This window comes from Pezoporus flaviventris, unplaced genomic scaffold (genome assembly GCF_033815535.1).
Source record: "Pezoporus flaviventris isolate CSIRO_AGI_PZ_B2104156 unplaced genomic scaffold, CSIRO_AGI_Pfla_v1 ptg000043l, whole genome shotgun sequence".
In the NCBI taxonomy this organism is placed as follows: domain Eukaryota; kingdom Metazoa; phylum Chordata; class Aves; order Psittaciformes; family Psittacidae; genus Pezoporus; species Pezoporus flaviventris.
Window position 1 is genome coordinate 3,327,927 of NW_026892591.1, and position 19,535 is coordinate 3,347,461.

Sequence of the window (19,535 nt, forward strand, 5' to 3'; positions counted from 1 at the left end):
CCCCACCCACATGAGACCCCAATAAAGCAGCTCTGTGCCCACTTGGGTGGACACAGGGGGGCACAGAAAGAGGAACAGCCCCTGGGCTCCTCCACTCCCTGCTTTACTGAGCCACAGCCGTGTTTTGGGGTGTGCAAAGGGAAGCTGGGGGGGGTGGTGCCCCACACTGCCCCTGCCTTGGGTGCAGCTCTGGCGGGGCAGGATGGGGACCCCCCCCCGCTACTCCTGCCCCACTCGGGAGGGGCAGACGGCCGCCCACACCTCAGCCACGAACTCCTGGGGGAAAGCGAAGTCCCCAAGCACCGAGGCCAGGCCATGGGCAAGCTGCGCCGCGCCAGCGCTGTCCTGAGCCACCTCCACCATGGTCGAGGCTGCGGAAGAGAGGAGGGTCAGGAGCAGGTGGGGGGCCGGGAGGACATCCACTGCCCCCCTGCTGCCCTTCATTCCCCCCCCCGCTCACCCAGCTCACTGTCTCGGATGCCCATGTAACTCTCCAGCAGATCGTCCACCCGATGCGTGGCCTCTTCCTTGCAGGGGCTGGGCTGAAGGGGGTCAGGGGGTGACAGAGCAGGGACCTCTGGTCCCACCAAGCCATGCTCACGGGTGCCCTCAGCGAGGCACCCGCTGGTGCAGGCTCACCCGGGAGCATGGGGGATGCTCTTGCATGCCCTGGGCACTGTGTTTGTGTCCAGGGACTCAGGGTGAGGGGTTCTTGGGGGTCTTACCCCCTCCTCCAGCATGGCCGGGCCCTGTGCCCGCAGCCGCAGCGTCTCCTTCCCGCTGTTCACTCTGCCTTCACCCAGGGCCTTGCTGCTCCGCGTCCGCTGCCCGATCATGTCTGCAGCCCAGGACAGGAGGTCAGGGCAGCCCAGAGCCCCCCTGACCCCAACCTGACACCCCCCAACCCTGACACCTGCATCCCAGCCCACGTGTGGCCCAGCACCCCACGGTGAACTGTGCCAGGGGATGCTCACAGGCAGTGTGGGCATGGGGACACCCGTGGGTGCAGGGTGGCAGTGCACAGGGCAGTGCACAGAGGAGTGGGGCATCCACTGGGAGTACAAGTAGGTGCAGGGGTGCAGAGCACAAGGGGTGTCCCAAGGGGTGATGTGGGGCTGGAGGGTGCACACAGGGGTGGTGGTTCCTGGGGAGGGGCTGGTCCTTCCAGGGGTCCCCCAGATGGGGGGGAGGAGGGGGGGAGTCTCCCAACTCACCAAAGGCCTTTTTGGGCTGCACGAGGCGCAAGGTGAAGGGCTGAGCCCGGGGCAGCTCCCGCAGCATCCGCGCCACCTCGTAGTGCCGGCAGCCCACGATGGTGTGGTCATTGATGGCCTCAATGCTGTCCCCAACACACACCGCCTGGATCCGGTTTATGATGCTCCCCTCCTTGATTCTCTGGGGACGGGGGGGACACAGCACCACGGTGGCAACAGGGGAAGGACAGAGAGACACAGCCCCCACCCCACCCATAAAACCCTCCACAGCCAGGCAGGGCCCTCCCCACAGTGGGGGAGACCCTCAGGAAGGTGATGGGAGGAGCACACTGCCAGGGAGAGGGTCACCCTGCAGGCCCCAGGGCAGCCCCCCCGGGTGAGGCGGTTCACCTTGATGAAAGCATAACCAGCCCCGTTGTCTGTGATGGTGAGGCCAAGAGCGTCCTCCGTCTTGGTCACCTCCACCTCCTTTGTCTCACCCCGGACGTGGGCAAAGATGAAGTCCTCCAGCCCGATCTGCCCCCCCAGCAGCTTCTGCATGTCCACTTTGTGCGTGTTGAGAGTGCAGAAGAGGATCTGCGCCAGGGAGCCCCCCGTCAGCTGCTGCAGGCCCTCCATTGGTGGTGCCAGGGCAGGAGCCAGCCATGGGAGCAGCAGGGTCCGGGGGCACCCAGGACCCAGCCCCCGCCCACGCCCCCCTCACCTCAGTGGGGGAGATGCCAAAGACCTCAGCAATTTTGGCGTAGAGCTCCTTGACGTTGGTGAAGCCCTCGATGCGCTCCGTGGGGCTGCCGTGTGCCAGCTGCGTGTGGAACACCAGCCGGGGTCGCGCACGGGGAGCACGGGGCGCCAGGGGGCCCTCAGCTGCGGGGGGCTCAGGGGTGCCTGGTGCCTGCCTCATGCCGTTCTCCATGGGGCTGCCCTGTGGGGGCTGCCGGCCGTGCCTGCCCGCGCGCCGCATTGCTGCCCGCGTCGCTCAATTATAGATGGTGCTGGGCTGAAAGGTGATCCCAGGGCCGGGAACCTGAGCCAGGACCTGGGATCGGGTGAGCTCTGCCATTCACAACAGGCCCCAGCTCCACTGCACCTGGTGCAGCTGCGGCAAAGGGCTCAGGGCCAGCATCGGAGCTCCACACCCCAAACCCCCAGGATTAGGCCCAGAGCAGCTCCAAGTATTAACACACTGGGCCCAGAATGGGCCCTGGCTCCATCACACCCTTCCTGGAACTCAGGGCAGGCCAGAAACCCCCTGTGTGCTGGGCTGCATGAGCAGGAGCATGAGCAGCAGGTCATGATCCTGCACCTCTGCTCTAGTGAGACCCCACTTGCAGCACTGGGTGCAGTTCTGATGTCCCCAGCCTAAGGACATGGAGCTGTTGGAAGTCCAGAGAAGGCCATGAGGATGATCAGGAGCTGGATCAGCTCCCATTGGAGACAGGCTGAGAACATTGGGGCTGCTCAGACTGGAGAAGAGAAGCTGCATGGAGACCTCAGAGCAGCTTCCAGGGTCTGAAGGGGGCTACAAGGGTGCTGGAGAGGGGCTCTGCATCAGGGACTGTAGCGACAGGACAAAGGGTGATGGGTTCAAACTGACACAGGGGAGGTTCAGGTTGGAGATAAGGCAGAAGCTCTTCCCTGTGAGGGTGCTGAGGCGCTGGCACAGGGTGCCCAGAGAAGCTGTGGCTGCCCCATCCCTGGCAGTGCTCAAGGCCAGGTTGGACACAGGGGCTTGGAGCAAGCTGCTCTAGTGGAAGGTGTCCCTGCCCGTGGCAGGGTGTCGGAACTGGATGAGCTCTAAGGTCCCTTCCACCACAAACCAGTCTGATTCTAACACGCTGGCTCCTGCACCCCAACATCCCTGGGATTTTGGCCCCAAGCATGAACACACTGAGCCCAGCCTGGTTTTCTCCAATATTTATTTGCTCCATCTCCCATCCCAAGCCAAGCAGCCACCAGGAGATGGCAACCAGGAGACTCGACAGAGAACAGACCTCACAGGCAGGAGCCAAGCAGGCACAGTCCAGCCCCAGGTTGAACCCAGGGCTTGATCCACATTATGCTAAGTAAGAAAATAAGACACTCTCTAATAACAGTCTGAGATTGGTGAGAGGCAGCCCCTGGGAGGGCAGGCCCAGGACACAGCCACCAGTGTGGTGGTCCCACTCTCGGATGGGCTCGGGCAGGAGACCAGAGCCTGTGCACGGGGTTGGGGCCAGCTCCCCATCCAGAATGATTACTTCGCTTCTGCTGTTGCAGGTGGCAGGAGCTGCCCTTCCTGGTCCCAGAGCCAGGGGAAAGGAGGTGACAGGCAGGGGGATGAAGGCACCCATGGAGAGGATTAAATAAAGCAAGAGGAAGGCAGAAGGGAACGTGCCACATCAGCATTGCAGGACAGGGCAGCAAGAAGCTGCCTTAGCTGCTCCAGGGGCCAGGAGGTACCTGGCTGCTTCCCTTCCAGCACAGGCCAGTTAAAAGCAGCCACTGTGTCACGCTGGAAGAGGCTGTAACCCACAAGCAACTCACCCACCACCAAAGAGCCTTTGGGGCATCTCTGAGCTGGAGCACCAGGAGCTGGGGGGCTCACAGGGTGTGCGGGGGGTTGCTCACAGCCACAACACCATGTCCCTCACAGCCCTGGCATCACTTGGTCCCCAGAAGCTAAATGTCCTCAGAGATGGTGCCCCAGGGTCAGGGGGTCCCTGCTCATGGCTCCGGTAAGGGGTGGAGAAGAAAGAACCGGACCCCAGCAGAGACTGTCCCTAGTGTGAGCTCCAAGGGACAGGGCCAGGGTCCGGCCAGCCCCAGGCTCCACAGGGACTGGTCCCCTTCACAAGTGCTCACTGGAGACGGAAGAAAGTAAAGCTGAGTTACAGGGGGGAAGCTTCTCTCTCCCACAGCTCTGGAGCAGCTCAAAGCCCCTCTCTATCCCCCACTTTGCTGCTCAGCCCTGCCATGGGCTGCCCCAGTGCTTACCAGGACACACAGGACACCAGCTCACCTGGCTATCCGGGACAGGATCTCCTTGATGCGCACCACCAGTTTCTCATGCTGCAGTGGGTTGCTTTCGATGGCGCTGTGAAGTTTGGCCATGTAGAAGTCCAGAGTGCTCAGTGTGGGTGTCTCCCCAGTGCCTGTGGGGCAGAAGCCCAGTTAAACAAGGCCAGCGAGTCTCCATCTAGCCTGGCCCAGCCCATCAATGCTGGTGACAGGACCCTGAATCCTGCAGCAGGAGAGCACCACACCACCACAAACCCAGAAATCATAGAATCATAGAACAAAAGGATTTGGACTAATCTCTGCCTTGTGGGCACAAGGGTGACTATGGCTCAAGAGGAAGATGGCTCCCAGCCTGCCCTACCCCGCTAGAGGGGAGCCACCTGACTGCCACATCCCTGGGCACCCCAAACTGCTCCAAAATCCTACTCCACCATCAGATGAGTGTCTATCATCACCTCACTGCCCTGCTTATACCACATGCAGAGCTCCAGGATGTCTCCCTGCAGGTCTCCACAGCCACCCCAAACTCACCGGGGATGGGAAGGGAGGCGAAGCTGGCGGTGAGGGCCTGGCGCACAGACTGGAGCTGCTGCTGCAAGGCCAGGGTCTGCTTCTCCTCCTGGGCCAGCTCCTGCTCCAGCTTCTCCTTGGCACAGTTCATGCTCTCCGTGTGCTTCTGCAGGATGGCATTCTGCTCCTCAAACTCTGTGTTCATCTTCCGAAGGCGCCTTAGCTCTGCCTCCCGTGCTGCTGGGACCACACTACATCAGTAGGGATACCCTTGGCTCTCCCACATCCCAAGCCCATGGAAACCCAGACTGGTTTAGGTTGGAAGGAACCTTAAAGCTCCTCCAGTTCCAACCTCTGCCATAGGCAGGGACACTTTCCACTAGAGCAGCTTGCTCCAAGCCCCTGTGTCCAACCTGGCCTTGAACACTGCCAGGGATGGGGCAGCCACAGCTTCTCTGGGCACCCTGTGCCAGCGCCTCAGCACCCTCACAGGGAAGAGCTTCTGCCTGAGAGCTCATCTCAGTCTCCCCTCTGGCAGGTTCAAGCCATTCCCCTTGGCTTGCCCCTACAGGCCCTTGTCCAAAGCCCCTCTCCAGGTTTCCTGCAGCCCCTTTAGGCACTAGAGCTGCTCTAAGGTCTCCCTTTAAGGAGCCTTCTCTTCTCAATCCCTTCCCCAACATACAATTCATCCAAGAGGCTCAGCATTACCAACCACAGACTCCAGTCCCTGTATCCAACCTCAGCAGGGACATTCCACAGCCTGGATCTAGCACCCAGTGCCAGCCATGGTCCTGCCCCATGGGATACAGGCTGTTCCCCACGCAAGCTGCTGCAAGCACCAGCAGCCCCCACCCCACAGTCCAGCCTCTCACCTTTGTTTTGGTCCAGGAACTCCTCTGTGAAGATAGGCACATCAAAGGTGGAAAAGGTGTCACTGCACTCACCAGCCTGGGGGATGGATCAGGCAGGGCTCAGCACACCCAAGGGGTCCCAATTTTCTTGGGGCTGGGCAGACAGAAGGCAAAAGGACAGGGCAAGGGGTGCCCCAGTTTCCCCACACACAGGCAGACTGGCTGGGTCCTTACCTTGTGTGGGTGCCCATTCAGCAAGGTGTTTGCTGCTGCAGAGCCCATGTCCTCTGGAATGAAGGGAGAAGGTTCCCCCTAAGAACCAGCCCGGCATCCCCCAGAGGCTCTGGCAGTGCTTGGCCAGGTCCTGACAGTGCCTCCAGTAGCCACTGCTCCCCAAACACACCTTTTTTGATCTTTTTCTCCTGGATCTTCTCCGTGCACATTTTGTAGGCTTCTGACTGTTGGTATTCCCGCAGCTCCTTCATATACTGCTGCTTCTCCCGCTCTGCTTCATCCAGGTACCGCTGTGGACACACAGGGGCCTCAGCCTGGCCCCAGCCTCCCAGGGGCCTGCTTGACTCCCTTCCCCACTACTCGAGACTTCTGCTGCCCACCCCACCAGTAGACAGATGGGTGGAGGCCAGTACCTGCTTCTCTGAGAGCTGCAGCTTGCTCCACTCAGCCCCCAGCATCTTGGTGATCTCTGGGAAGGGCAGGTCAGGATGCTGTGTGCGGATCTGCTCACGCCGCTCATTTAGGAAGCGCACGTAGCCTGTAACTGGGGCTTTAGGGCCATTGGGAAGGATCTTCTTCCTCTTCTTGCCCTTGGGCCAACCTCTCTTCTTCACTGGCTGGCACCCAGCAAAGGGAAAAGGACAAGCCACCATGGATCAGGGCACATGATGCCACCTGCCAACGCAGGACACTAGAGCAGCATGCAGAGCCTCCTGGGCCTCCCATCCCTTGAGGAATGGTCAAGGACCCCTTGAGGGTCACTTGGCTGTGCCCAGGCTGCTGAAAGGCAAGTGGAAGCACAGCTCCAGGCTGGGCAACCTCTGTGGGGAGGGATAAAGGCACTAAAACTCACCTCCTCTTCACCGTGTGACTTCTCACCACTCGTCCGCGCCACCTCTCCCTTCTCCTGCTTGATGGCCACCAGGAAGTTCCCATGCTGAGCTTTGCTCGTGGCATGTCTGCAGCCAGAGAGTGCTCATCAGAAAGGGCTGCGGAACTGCTGGGACCAAAGGTGACACCTCCCCAAACTCCTGCCCATGTCCCAGTAGCCCCCAAACCTGCCACCAGCCCTGGAGACCCTGCTCCCAAGTGATGGGAGGCCGCAGTTGAGTTGATGGTGCTCAAGCAAAGCCCGGCACCAGACAGTCCTAGGACAAAAAGGCTGCCCCAAAGCCCAGGGATGACCCTGGGATCTGTCAATGACATTTGGAAGGGGAGCAGAAGGCACAAGTCCTGCTTTTGAGGACAGGTAACAGCAACTGTCACTTCCCTGCTCTACACACCTCAGCGAGGACTCCCAAACGGCACAAACCAGCTGATCCTCCTCAGGAAGGGAGGAGAAGCTGTAGGGGTTTCAATCCTGGCTCCAGGGAAGCATCACACACACCCAGCACAAGCACTGCCAGGGATAAGGAGAAGCCTCAAGGCAGAGGATGAGGGCAGGGTACTGCTGCTGGCTTGACCCACTCCAGCCACAACTGCTCCATCAGGTTTCTGCCACTACCACCGAGATGCACCAAGGGGCTCCAACACAGGGCTGGTGGGCCCAGATTCTTCTGCCCCAGCTCGCTGATCACCTTTACACATCAGGCTTCATTGCAGGACATGGGTCCCAGCAGAGCGTCCCTGCCTCAGCTGAGCACATGCCACCCCACTGCACAACCATGGAACCCCAGCCTGGCTTGTCCTGGAAGGGACCTTAAAGCTCACCCAGTCTCACCCCCTGCCACGGGCAGGGACCCCTTCCACTGGAGCAGCTTGCTCCAAGCCCCTGTGTCCAGCCTGGCCTTGAGCACTGCCAGGGATGGGGCAGCCACAGCTTCTCTGGGCACCCTGTGCCAGCGCCTCAGCGCCCTCCCAGGGAAGAGCTTCTGCCTAAGAGCTCAGCTCAGTCTCCCCTCTGGCAGAGGCCCCCCGAGAACGCACAGCACCACCGGGACAGCGATGGGGGCAGTCCGCTGGGCTTGGGGGTGGGGGGAGGCACTTACAGCATCCCGGCCGGCAGCTGCTTGGCGCTGTGAGCCATGGTCCGGGGTCCGCGCCCTGAGGGACAGAAACGGGGCTGGGACGGGACCAAACCGGGGGCAATGGCGGGACCCCCCAGTGGCGCCTCCCCTCAGCGGGCCCCGCTCTGAGCTCACCCCCCCCGCTGCCGCTTCCTGCCCTGCCCCCGCCCCTCTATTATTATGCAAATGAGGTTCTTGCCTCCGCCCCTCCCATTGGCCGCCCGCGCCGAACGGGGCAGCCAGGAGCTTAGCGCGGATTGGCTGAAAGTGGTCTGACGTCAGAGGGAAGTGGCGGAGAAAAGGGCGGAGCGCGGGGCGGGGACTGACGGCGCTGCGCGCGCGACTGGCTGCTAGGCCAATCAGCGATCGGCGTGGGGAGGGCACCGCCTTAAAAAGGCAACGGCACCGCGCAGGTGGGGGCGTGTCCGCCGTGGGTGACCCCAGTGCGCCCCTCCCCCCTCCGGGAGGAGCCCAGAGGGAGCCAATGACCCCCGCTGTGCCCGGCGCCCCCAGTCCCATTGCTCCCAGCGACCCCAGTTACTGCCCCCCACTGCTCCATCACTCCCAGTACCCCATGACTGGGGCCCCAGCGCCTACCCTCGGGGTCCCAATGGTCCCGACATCCTCCCCTCCACTGCTCCCAGTGACCCCAGTACTACCCATACTTGTCCCAGTCACCCAGTACCTACTCAAGATGAGGTCCCGATCATCTCAGTACCCTCAAACTGCTCCCGGTGACCCCAATACCCATCCGAGGAGTGGTATTCAAGACAAGGTTCCAGTCACACCAGTACCCCCCACTGCTCCAAGTGAGCCCTGTATCCATCCAAGGGGTGGTCCCAGTGACTCCGCTACAGCCCACATTGCTCCTAGTCACCTCAGTAGCGACTCAAGGGGTGCTCCCAGACACCCCAGTATCCCCCCCGCTGCTCCCAGTCTCTCCAGTAGCCCCCACAATCCCAGTGGCCCCAGTACTGCTTATACTGGTCCCAGTGACCCGGTACCTACTCAAGACGCGCTCCCGGTACCCGCCGGACGCAGCTCGCAGCCCCACTCCCGGCGCAGGCAACGGTGGCCGCGCGGTGTGCCCGGGGGGCGGAGCAGAGCCAGCCCGGCGTCGGGGGTGGGGGACGACGACGACGGACGACACCGGGACAGCCCCGCCCCGTCCGTCCGCCTGTCCCATCCCGGCCCGGCTCGGCATGGAGGAGCGGGCGCTGCCGCTGCCACTGCCGGTGCGGGCAGCGGAGGCGCTGCCGCTGCGGGCGCGGCTGAGCTTCGCGGCCGGGCACTTCCAGAATGACGCCTGCGCCGCGCTGTGGTTCACGTACCTGCTGCTGTTCCTGCACAGCGCGCTCGGCTTCGGGCACCGCGCCGCGGGCGCGCTGCTGCTGGCGGGGCAGCTCGCGGACGGGCTCTGCACGCCGCTGCTCGGCTACGAGACCGACCGCTCCGCCGGCTGCGGCCGCTACGGCAGGAGGAAGTCCTGGCACCTCGCCGGTGGGTGCCGGGGCGGCGCTGGGGGAGCCCCGCCGGGGATGCGCTGGGTGGAGATGGGTGGCCCTGGGGAGCATTTTGGGATCAGCCCTGGAGGTGCCTTTCTGGGGTGCGCTGGGGGGGCGGAACTGAGGGTGCCTATCCAGGGTGCTCTGATTGGAGGTGGGTGGCCGCAGGGGAGCTTTTCTGGGTGCAGAAACATCGGGTGCCTTTTGGGGTGTCCTGATTGGAGATGGGTGGTCCTAGGAACCTTTCTGGGTTGCCCTGGGTGGAAATGGGCACCCTTGGGGAACATTTCTTGGGTGGGGGAACTGAGGGTGAGATCGGAGGCCCCAGGGGAGCTTTTCTGGGGCGTCCTGGGTGGGGGACATCGGGAGCCTTTCTGGGATGCTCTGAGTGCAGATGGGTGGCCCCAGGGAGATTTTCTGGGGTGACCCTGGGTTGGGGAACAGAAGAGGCCCATCCAGGGTGCCTTGTGTGGAGATGATGGCCCAGGGGGAGCCTTTCTGGGGTGCACGATCAGCCTCTGTTACCTTTCTGGGCTGCCTGGTGAGGGGGGCAGACATCAAAGGCGCTCTTTAGAGATGCTGAGTGGAGAGGGATCCCTCAGGCACAGCTGGGGAAGGGACACTGTGGTGTCCCCATCCTGCCCATGGGCACCATCCCCATCCCAGTAGGCTGTGACACAGTGGCTGGTGCTGCCCTGGGCTCCCACTGTCCCTCAGGCCATGCACTGAGTGTCCCTGTGCCTCCATGTGTGGGTGTCACTGAGTCAGGGTCAGAGCTTTGTGCTCAGTGAGTCGATTCTGTGGCAGTAACAAGACTGTTGTTAACATCTGGGCTTCCCTATGAGCCCGAGGGTTCATCGGGGCCTTGTCTGTGGCCTGGCACCGCTGGGTTGTCCCTGTGGGTGGCCCTGGGGCCCTTGTCTGCACTGGGGAAGGCAACCAGCACATGGGGAGAGAGAGCCCTGTGGGAACACAGAGGAGTCACCAGTGGCTTGGTGTTGAGTTATTGACATCCTGCACCATGCCTTGGGGTCAAACAAACTGCGAGGAGGTGCAGGGGTTCATCGGGACGCTCGTGGTGGGGTCACTGTGACCTGGAGTAGGGTCCTTGGTATGCAGGAGCCTGCTCCAGCCCTGCAGAGCAGTTGTTGGGTAGCTGGCTTGAAGAAACATACATCCACAGGCAGAGATAAACCCCCTTAATGGTAACACCAGAGTGGATGCACACAGAGAGGACAGTTGTAGCATGGGGTGGTCTTATCTTAATCCCACACTTATCTCAGCCAACCACTCTGTGCAGCCCAGTGATAGCCCGATAAGGTGCCTGATGTCCCCGGGGTACTGCTGGGTGAGTCAGGGAGGGTGTTGAAGCTTCACCTCTGCCAGGGCTCAGCTCAGAACTGTCCCCTAGATTTAGGGAAGTGGCTGATGTTGTGCTTGCCCCCTCCACGGGCAGCTCCGCTTCTTGCTGCTCCCAAAGGGAAGTCCTGGATCGCCCTTCCCAGCTCCAGCAGCATGGCTGGAGGCTGCTTCCCTGGCCAGAGCAGGGGTTGTTGTCCCCAGAAGTGGGGTGATGGCAGTGAGGTCCAGCAGACCTGGAGCAGTGCTGCACTCCTCACACTGTGGCAGAGATGCTCCGTGTGGGAGTGCCCTGGCAACCCGCACTCCCAGCAGAGGAAACTTGTGAAACCACAGCCCGGGGGGTGGTTGTGGCGCAGACACCACGAGTTGCTATCAGTGGCATCTCCCCAACGCGGCACTGGGCTCCCGGTGCTGGTGGTGCTGATGGCTCAGCATCACACTGGCTCTTCCTGGGGGACAGTTTCCAGCCATAGCAGTCTGGGAAGGATGAATGTCTTTGCTGCCTCTCTAAGCCAGTCTGGTGGTGCTGTTCCAGATTCCCTGCCCAGGGAAGCCTGGTATTCCTGTGATCCTGCTTCTTTCAGTCCTCCCCCACAGGGCTGGTTGCTGGAAGCGGGGGCCAGGGGTGGGAAAAGGGGGTGCTTTGGGGGCTCCCATGGCCTGCCTTGGGCAGTGTGGGCTCCTCAGCATACCTTTGGCTCTTGGCAAAGCCGCGTTCACTTGGGTAGATCCAGGGTATGTGGGTGCAGATGCATGGCAGTGGAGCCCAGCTCCATGTGGGTGGCCCTGGTGTTTGATGGTGGTGATGGGCCAGGGGTGGACACGGAGGCTGGAGCAGCCTGGGTGTGCAGCTGCTGCCCCAGCGTTACCCTAGGGATGTCCTTAGGGGATGCAGAGCTCGATCCTTGCAGGGCTTGGTTCAAAAGGAGCCAAGGAGGTCTGGTGCAGTTGGAACCCTCTCAGACCCTTCCTGTCCCAGGGGTTCTCTGGGGCAGACACCGTGGTGTGGCCAAGTCCTCTGCGCCTCTTGAGAGCTCCTGGAGCACCAGAGCTGGGTGTGAGCTCTGGAGCAGTGCAGCAGATGTGCTCTGTAACCTTGTAGAAGAGGAAGGAGAAGCCATCCTGTCCCTGCCTGCTCCACGCAGGCGTCCCCCCGCCGTCGCACTGCTGCTGAGGGAGGAGCTTGGCTCCGCGGCCCCTGGCTAAGCTGGAACCGTCTGTGGTGGCTAAGAGCCATGGGTCACATCTGCTCCGGCCCTCCCAGTGCTGCCCGGAGGTGTCCCTGGTGCTGCGGGGCCTTGGTGTGAGTGTGGGGGGAGACCCCCGGGAGCAGGGAAGGGGGACCCCAGAGCCTTGCAGCCCCTTGGGGGGGCCCTGGCTCTGGTTATCGTGTGCGGAAGGTGAGATAAGCTCCTGGTGCCTGCAAGGTGTGACCGTGTGTGAGGGTCTTGTCCTCTGGACAGAGCAGATGGGAGGTGGCTGAAGCACACTGTCAGAGGTGCTGGCTCGCTCTGTTTCTGTGTCTGAGCTGGCTGCGGCTGTTGGTGTCCCAAGGAAACAGGGCTTGCAGCCTCTCACTGCTCTGCTCTCTTCCCAGGCACCACATGCGTCCTTGTGTCCTTCCCCTTCATCTTCAACCCCTGCCTGGCCTGCGAGGAGAACACGCCACAGTGGGCAGCCTTCATCTACTACCTCCCCTTCATCATCATCTTCCAGTTTGGCTGGGCAGCCACACAGGTCTCCCACCTCTCCCTCATCCCTGAGCTGGTGACCAGTGACCATGAGAAGGTGGAGCTCACAGCTTTCCGGTGAGCACAGCTTTTCGCCTCTGCTATGTCCCTTTGCATGGTGAGAGGTCCCCTGGGTGTCATGGCACATGTGAGCCCTTGGTACGGCAGGACCAAGACTGGGCCATGTGGGTGTCCTGCAGAATGTGTCCAAGTGGCTCTGGTGCTCTGGGTTGGTGGCCCAAACCCTTTGCTGCCAGGAATGTTTTGGTGGCAGAGGTGTTGGGATGCTTCCCTGGGGGCACTTCTCCTTTGGCACTGGAGGGTGATACTCACAGGAACAGACACCCCCAGATGCCCCTGGCCTTGCACAAGCTGTGCCATAGTTAGGTATGGCCTCAGGGCCAGGCTGGGTATCATGTGCAGCTCTGTGCACAGAGCCGGCTCAGTGCTGCTTATCCAGAGGAATCTGGACAGGCTTGAGAGGTGGGACTGTGTGAACATCATGAAGTTCATTCACTCAAATGATTCTGTGATCTGTCAGGATCAGGCTGAGGGTTTATCAGATGGAGCAGGGGTGGGAGGAAGTCCCTTCTACTGAGTGGGGACCAGCTGCAGTGCAGTGGGGCAGGGAGGATGTGGGGCAGTGCTGGGGTAACTGGGTTCCAGATCTGGGGGCACTGGTTCAGGTACCTTGGGGCACCCTTGTGGCAGAGGTGAGCTGCGACTGGAGAGTGAACAGGGTGGCTCAGAGGGATCATAGACTCACAGCCTGGTTTGAATTGGAAGAGACCTTAAAGCTCATCCAGCTCCAAGCCCCTGCCATGGGCAGGGACACCCTCCAGTAGAGCAGGTCCTGTCTCCCCTCAGGTATGCCTTCACCGTCATGGCCAATATCACTGTGTACGGCCTGGCCTGGCTCCTGCTGAACTTCCAGGTGGACCAGCCTGAACGCATAGAGCACTTAGGCCCCCAGGATATCCCTATATTCCGGGTAAGTGGCCTTGGAGTGCCCTCTTCCCTGTGTGGGGCATGGCTGAAACGGGGAGGTACCAGTGGGAGTGAAATAGCAGCACCCTGAAACATCACCCACTGCATGGGGCAGGGGTTGCACTGAGCTTCCCAGGGCTTTTGAGAACCTCTTTCTCCACCAGCTGGGGGTGGCTGATGGACAGGCAAAGGGCAGCCCCTGCCATGCTCACCCCCTCTGCCTCACCCAGAACCTGTCCCTCATTGTGGTGGGACTGGGGGCTGTGTTCTCCCTCATCTTCCACCTGGGCACCAAAGAGAAGCCGTACCCATGGGGCTCATCAGCCCAGCCAGAGGAGAGCACTCCCCTACTTCAGAAGGAGCTGAGCCCTCTGCGTCCGCTGCTGATCTGGAGGGACTGGCTGTGGGAACCTGCCTTCTATCAGGTACCTTCTGGTGGTTGGGGGTCCTCTGGCAGTGAGACGTCCTGTGGGGATAGAAAGATGAGAAAGAAACCTGGAGAGGGACTTTGGACAAGGGCCTGTACGGACAGGCCAAGGGGAATGGCTTTAACCTGCCAGAGGGGAGACCGAGATGAGCTCTTAGGCAGAAGCTCTTCCCTGTGAGGGTGCTGAGGCGCTGGCACAGGGTGCCCAGAGAAGCTGTGGCTGCCCCATCCCCGGCAGTGTTCAAGGCCAGGTTGGACACAGGGGCTTGGAGCAAGCTGCTCTAGTGGAAGGGGTCCCTGCCTGTGGCAGGGGTTGGAACTGGAGGAGGTTTAAGGTCCTTTCCAGCTCAAACTACTCTTTACTCTATGGGTGGTACTGGGCACCCACTACCACATCAGGGGCTGTCCCCTTCTCAGAGGACATCTGTGCCATGGCAGGGCTGGGCACAGGAGGTGCCAAGCCTCCTGTTTGCACGGGCTGAGCACTGCTGCCCTGTCTGTCCCTCACAGGTCGCGGTGCTCTACATGTCCACCCGGCTCATCGTCAACCTCTCCCAGGCCTACATTGCCATGTACCTGACCAACTCGCTGATGCTGCCCAAGGTGGGCACTGGGCAGGTCCCTGCTCCTGTGTCAAGGTGCCGTGGGCAGGGGTCCTGTGCTGATGATGTGGAGCTTATCTCCTCCCTGTCCTCATTTCTTGCAGAAATATATCGCCACCATCCCCCTGGTGATGTATGTCAGTGGCTTCCTCTCCTCCTTCCTCATGAAGCCTGTGAATAAGTGGTTGGGTCGAAATGTGAGTCCTGAGGGCCTGGTGAGGCTTGAGTTTGACCAAAGGGAAAGGCCCATGGGCCAGATCCTGACCACACAAGTGTGCAGAGCACTTGGCACACCTCAGCCTGGCTGGAGAGCAGGAACCCCTCATGCATCTTTTGCCAATGATGCCCTGCTGCAGCATGGAGTAGTGGGCGGGGGGGGGGGGGGGGGGCATGGGTCTATCCTGTGCACTCTGGTCCGCAGTCACCTGTGGTCAGCCCCGTGGTGCCCGTGAGAGGCAGAGGGAGGGTTTGGCTGAACCACCCTGGGTAGGGATGGGGACACCCTGCTCCATGCTGCAGCAGGCGCTGCTCCCCAGTACTCCACCTCTCCTGGTGACTGGGTGTCCCAGTGCCAGGCCCCGCACCTGCAGCGCTGTGGGGCTTGGGCTGTAGAACACTCTGGAGCACCACAAGGCTCTTGCTGCTTGGAGGCTCCTTGCTTAGAACCAGCTGGAAAGGAGCCAGGGCTATCCCCTGGGTACCCATGTCCTCCCTGCTCCCCATGGCCGTGCTGGTGCCCGCTGGGCCGGGAGCTGAGCTCTCCCCTCTCCTTCTGCCTCTGCCCATGCTGGCTGGAGCAGCTGACCTACTTCGTGGGCATCCTGGTGATCCTCACCTTCGCCTCCTGGGTGACCCTGGTCAAGCAGATGGGAGCAGAGATCTACGGGGCGGCCGTGCTGCTTGGGGCTGGCTCTGCCACCATCCTGGTCACCTCCCTCTCCATGACCGCAGACCTCATCGGCACCAACACGGTACCTGCGCTTCTCCCGGCCGGCACGGACCCGGGGGATGGAGACCCCTGCCAGGGCGCTGAGGACGGGCTCTGCTGCAATACGAGCTGTGCCCATGAGAGGGCACAAGGCTCTCGCTGCGTTGTGCGGGGCCCATGAGCTTTCCTCTCCCGTTGCAGCACAGCAGCGCGTTCGTCTACGGCGCCATGAGCTTCACGGACAAGATGGCCAACGGCCTGGCCGTGATGGCTATCCAGAACCTGCACCCGTGCCCGTGAGTGTCCCTCACAGTGACGGCTCCAGCCGCATCGCCTGCATGCCAGGCAGCAAACACCCCTGCCTTGGAGCAAGGGACATGGGTGGAAACCTGCTCTGATTTGTCATAAATACCCCCCAACTTCTCCAGCCCCAGATGAGGGCTGCATCTCCAGGCACACAAAGAGGGTGGGGATCTCAGTGGGGTACAGCCCCTTCTCCTTGCCTTGGACCTTTCCTTCACCTCCTAGTCGTAAGACTGAGGACATGGGCCTGCTGTCAGGGCACTTTGATCAGCACTGGTCCAGCCCCTGCTCCTGCCTATGAGCCATATCCTTGCCCTGTCCCTGCAGGTCCGAGCTCTGCTGCTCTGAGTGTGCCAGCTTCTACCACTGGGTGATGGTGGGGGTCACCGGAGGTGTTGCCGTCGCCGCCATTGCCTCTCTCTGCTGCATCATGGTGTGGCCAATCCACGTCCGCTACCGTGAGTGGGGCTGGGGGCTCTGGTAGTGCCATGTCCTGTGCCAGCCTGGGATGAAGTGTCCTTCCCGATGGGAAGCAGTGGGAGCCTGGCCCTGTGGCAGAGCTGGTGGTGGCCTTGCCACATATGACTGCCATTGGGCAGGCAGGACCACCATCCTGCGCCCTGGCACTGGGAGCTGTCCCTGCTGTGTTTTGCCCTCCTGGAGGGCAGGACCCAGCACTGCCCGCTGGCCCCCTCAGGCCATCACTGAGGGGTGGTGGCGGTCATACGTGGGGGCAGAAGTGCCCCTTGCCAGGCTGGAGATGCCCACACCAGCACTCAGTGCTTCTATGACCTGCATCTTGCTGTGTGAGGGGGGAGAGCGTGAACCTCCCTGCACTGCCTTGGGAAGCAGCAGCGGCTCCTGACTTGTCCCCTCGCTCCTAATCATGCAGATGCCGTCTGCCTACGGGGGCTGAGCAGAGCGGGGACCTCCTGCAGCGGGACTGAGAGCGCAGAGGGCGGGGGCCGCACCACCAGCATCAACTGAACCAGGGCCGTGCCCTGCACCGTGAGCTCTGCTGAGGCGACCCCGCTGCGACGGGGGCTGAGCCCCTCGGGGAGGGGGGGGTGACCCCGGCCCCGCCTCGTGTCCCCTGCACTGGACTTGTGGGTACCCCCCGCTCGGCCGGGCGCGCCCGGAGCAGCCGCCAGTGCTGGCACCGCCCTGGGGCGCGCTGCGGGGGGGCAGCGCTATGGTATAACCCCTGTGTGAGGGCAGTCCGGACACGGCCCCTGGGAGAGGAGTTAAAACCCACAAACACAGCCGAGCGCCCTGACCGTCACTGCGCGCCCGGGATAGGACCTGCGGGGTGCCCCGCGCGCGGGGGTCCCCGCTCCCCCAGCACTGGCCTCCCGCGAGGGGGGGGGCACCGGCACCGCAAGATGGCCGCCCTCAACAGCCATGGCGGCAGCGCCCGCAAACAAAATGGCTGCCGAGGAGGAGCGCTGGAGCGTGATGATTGGGTGCTGCGCGGATGTTCCGCCCCCCGGGATAGCCAATGAGGGTCTCCCCTGCAGCCGAGTGGAGCTCGGGGCAGCGGCGGCGGGGGAGGGGGCGGGGCCGGGCTGCCTGGACCCGCGCGGGTCACGTGTGTGCGGCGGGTCCGGGCAGGCACAGCGTGTGTGTGCGCATGCGTGCTCGCGGGCTGGGCGGGAGGTCCTGGCTGCGCCCCAACACGCCATGGAGGCGGCGGGAGGCCGGAGTTGCGGGCCGGCGTCACCGTGTGGTGGTTGGCGGTCTGGAGGAGCGCTCCCTTGCAGTCCCCCAAGCTCATCGCGGGCTTGCTGCTGCCCAAGACGGGTCCCTGGGGATGGTGGGGTCCCACCAAGGCTCCTCACACCAGAAAGCCCTTGAGGTCCGTCAACCTCCGTCTGCTCTGGTTGAGGGGCTCCCCAGGGAGGGCGGAAACTGAACCCCCAAGAGCTCCTCACCCCAGATGCGCCAGCTCCGCCCAGACCTGAGGCACAGGCTTCCACTCCCCCTCCATGGGGCAGACCCGTGGCTGGTGTCCAGGGAGTACTGGGGGTTCTCAGCCTCTTCATCATCACTCCTGACCAGCTCTGCCCTGCAGCAGATCAGTCTTCCAGGTGAGGGCCTGCTTGAGCACGGGAGCAGGTTTTGTGTCCCCACCAGCAGCATGTCAGGGCTCAGGCAGGGGACACTCATGGGCCTGTCCCCACCACTTGGGGGGTGCCCTTGGAGGCACTGGGATGTGAGGAGGCTCGAAGGAGGGGGCAAGACCCCAACTGGTGGGACTGAGCAAGCAGAAGAGCTGCCCCATCTCCCCCCAGCCAGATTCCCACTGCTCCCCCCCCCCTTCCTTCTCCTCCAGCCACAGCCAAAGCCCTTGCTCCCCTAACCTCACCCTGGAAAAGCAGAAGCAGAGCCACCCTGAGCCGTAAATCCACACCTTGTTTAATGCCAGTTAGATTGTTTTACACAGACAAGTCACAACGTGCTTGCTGTGGGGTTTGTCCCCACCTTACATATAACAATGCCCCATGGCCAAGACTTCACAACCCAGGCTCAGGGAGGCCCTTCTGCTCTGCCCTCTGCCTGTGCTCACATAGAACACACATAGCAGCATCGAACCCCCAGGGAGCACCTCTGGGAACACCACTGCTGGGAAGGAGGTTGTGCCAGGTCCATAGGAAGAGCTCATTCACTCCATCACCAGAAGGAGAGAAGCCAACCTGCTCCCAGTGCAACTCCAGGGTGAGATGTGGGAGTCCCTGGGGAGAGAAGACCCTGATGCTTGGACAGACACACAAGTGGCCGTTCCCAGTCAGCAGCATCCCCCTGGGCTCAGCTCCCTCCTGCTCCAGAACACACAAAGCCACCTGAATTTCGGGATTTCAGCCGAAGGGAACCTACAACAGACGGGAAAATCCACAGCAACACCTACAACCATCTCCAGCCTGGGTGAAAAAACCCACCCTGGGCCCAGCTGCTGCCCAATATGGTGGTTAGCAGACAGGACAGAAGCCTTGGAAAGCCAGTGTCTTGCTGCAGGTGGCCTTTGACTTCAAACCTGCTCTCACCAACTTAATGATCCAAGTTAATTTTAACTCCTCCTCAGTGCTTTGAGTGCTCCTTCCACACACTGGAAGTTTAACAGTGCCTGTGAATGTACCTCACAAGAAGAGAAGGGCTGCGAGGCCATGGGGTGGTTTTTAAACCAAGCTCCATGTCCCTGCACTACACTAAAGTCATTGTGTTGAAAAGGTGGGTCAGAAATCCCTTTGACATGACATTTTGGAAGCAGGTGAGGCTGTAAGACCACAGTGTGGCTGCCAGGTTGGGCTGTGGAGCCTGGGTGCTGCTAGCCTGGCACACGAGGGCCTCATACATCCCCGTGACATGCAAAGGGAGCAAGCACCAAAAGCCTGATCCAGGCACTGGTGAATGGCACCCATAGTCAAGGCTGCAGTGAACAGAGCAGCACCTCGCTGCCCTTCTCCGTGTGGAGCTTCCTACACATCCTTCCTACACCACGGGTACTGGTGGCACTGGGGAAGAGGCAATCACATCCCTATTACAGCCCAGTGCAGGGAAAGAAGGAAAAGGAAGAGAGAAACATTATCACTTATGCAATCTACAGAGAACAGATCAAGGTCTATATACACAGGCAGGAAAATCCAACTGGGAAGACGAAACAGCACTTGCATCCATTCTGGTGTGGCAGGGAGAGCATTGGCATATGGGCAGAGTGAGAGGGGAACAGCCTGCACAACAGCTTCTCTTTAAATTAAAAGCAACACAGACACATGAGCACTTCACAGCTCAGGCCATGGCACTCTCTTCTCATTCAATTTAAACCCCCACAACAACCTCCCCAAAACCCCCACAACCTCCCCAAAACCCCCACAACAGGTCCCT

General features: G+C 61.5%; 3 protein-coding genes across 4 annotated transcripts; 1 reads left to right on the plus strand and 2 right to left on the minus strand.

The window, feature by feature from the left end:
- On the minus strand, positions 1-2,415 carry GIPC3 (GIPC PDZ domain containing family member 3). Its single transcript, XM_061466986.1, has 6 exons — positions 1,918-2,415; positions 1,605-1,790; positions 1,215-1,395; positions 726-838; positions 461-542; positions 1-371 (listed from the first exon to the last, which is right to left on the minus strand). The coding sequence occupies exons 1-6, from the start codon at positions 2,173-2,175 to the stop codon at positions 220-222; spliced, it is 972 nt and encodes a 323-aa protein (XP_061322970.1). The 5' UTR covers positions 2,176-2,415; the 3' UTR covers positions 1-219.
- Positions 2,416-3,113: 698 nt separating this feature from the next.
- Positions 3,114-8,911, minus strand: HMG20B (high mobility group 20B). Its single transcript, XM_061466987.1, has 10 exons — positions 8,817-8,911; positions 7,795-7,849; positions 6,660-6,765; positions 6,220-6,423; positions 5,976-6,096; positions 5,807-5,859; positions 5,594-5,669; positions 4,743-4,958; positions 4,213-4,345; positions 3,114-4,054 (listed from the first exon to the last, which is right to left on the minus strand). Exons 2-10 carry the CDS (start codon positions 7,830-7,832, stop codon positions 4,042-4,044), a joined length of 960 nt encoding a protein of 319 aa, XP_061322971.1. The 5' UTR covers positions 7,833-7,849; positions 8,817-8,911; the 3' UTR covers positions 3,114-4,041.
- A 66-nt stretch (positions 8,912-8,977) lies between these two features.
- Positions 8,978-16,670, plus strand: MFSD12 (major facilitator superfamily domain containing 12). 2 transcript variants are annotated; one of them, XM_061466963.1, is made up of 10 exons: positions 8,978-9,312; positions 12,277-12,487; positions 13,277-13,400; positions 13,627-13,821; positions 14,334-14,426; positions 14,530-14,622; positions 15,226-15,396; positions 15,555-15,649; positions 15,984-16,114; positions 16,549-16,670. In XM_061466963.1, the coding sequence occupies exons 1-10, from the start codon at positions 9,015-9,017 to the stop codon at positions 16,641-16,643; spliced, it is 1,506 nt and encodes a 501-aa protein (XP_061322947.1). In that variant the 5' UTR covers positions 8,978-9,014; the 3' UTR covers positions 16,644-16,670. The 2 variants fall into 2 exon arrangements, with proteins under 2 accessions (XP_061322947.1, XP_061322948.1); XM_061466964.1 differs by having other exon boundaries at positions 15,292-15,396.
- Positions 16,671-19,535: the final 2,865 nt, after the last annotated feature.

Coding starts and splice junctions, on each gene's coding strand:
- GIPC3 (XM_061466986.1), bottom strand. CDS start 2,175: ATGCGGCGCGCGGGCAGGCACGGCCGGCAGCCCCCACAGGGCAGCCCC. Junction 839..1,214: donor GCAGCCCAAAAAGGCCTTTG/GTGAGTTGGGAG, acceptor CCTGGGCTGCAG/ACATGATCGGGCAGCGGACG. Junction 543..725: donor CGGCCATGCTGGAGGAGGGG/GTAAGACCCCCA, acceptor GACCCCCTTCAG/CCCAGCCCCTGCAAGGAAGA.
- HMG20B (XM_061466987.1), bottom strand. CDS start 7,832: ATGGCTCACAGCGCCAAGCAGCTGCCGGCCGGGATGCT. Junction 6,424..6,659: donor AGTCACACGGTGAAGAGGAG/GTGAGTTTTAGT, acceptor GCTGGGTGCCAG/CCAGTGAAGAAGAGAGGTTG. Junction 5,860..5,975: donor GGAGAAAAAGATCAAAAAAG/GTGTGTTTGGGG, acceptor CCTTCATTCCAG/AGGACATGGGCTCTGCAGCA.
- MFSD12 (XM_061466963.1), top strand. CDS start 9,015: ATGGAGGAGCGGGCGCTGCCGCTGCCACTGCCGGTGCGGGCAGCGGAG. Junction 9,313..12,276: donor GAAGTCCTGGCACCTCGCCG/GTGGGTGCCGGG, acceptor CTCTCTTCCCAG/GCACCACATGCGTCCTTGTG. Junction 13,822..14,333: donor GGGAACCTGCCTTCTATCAG/GTACCTTCTGGT, acceptor TGTCCCTCACAG/GTCGCGGTGCTCTACATGTC.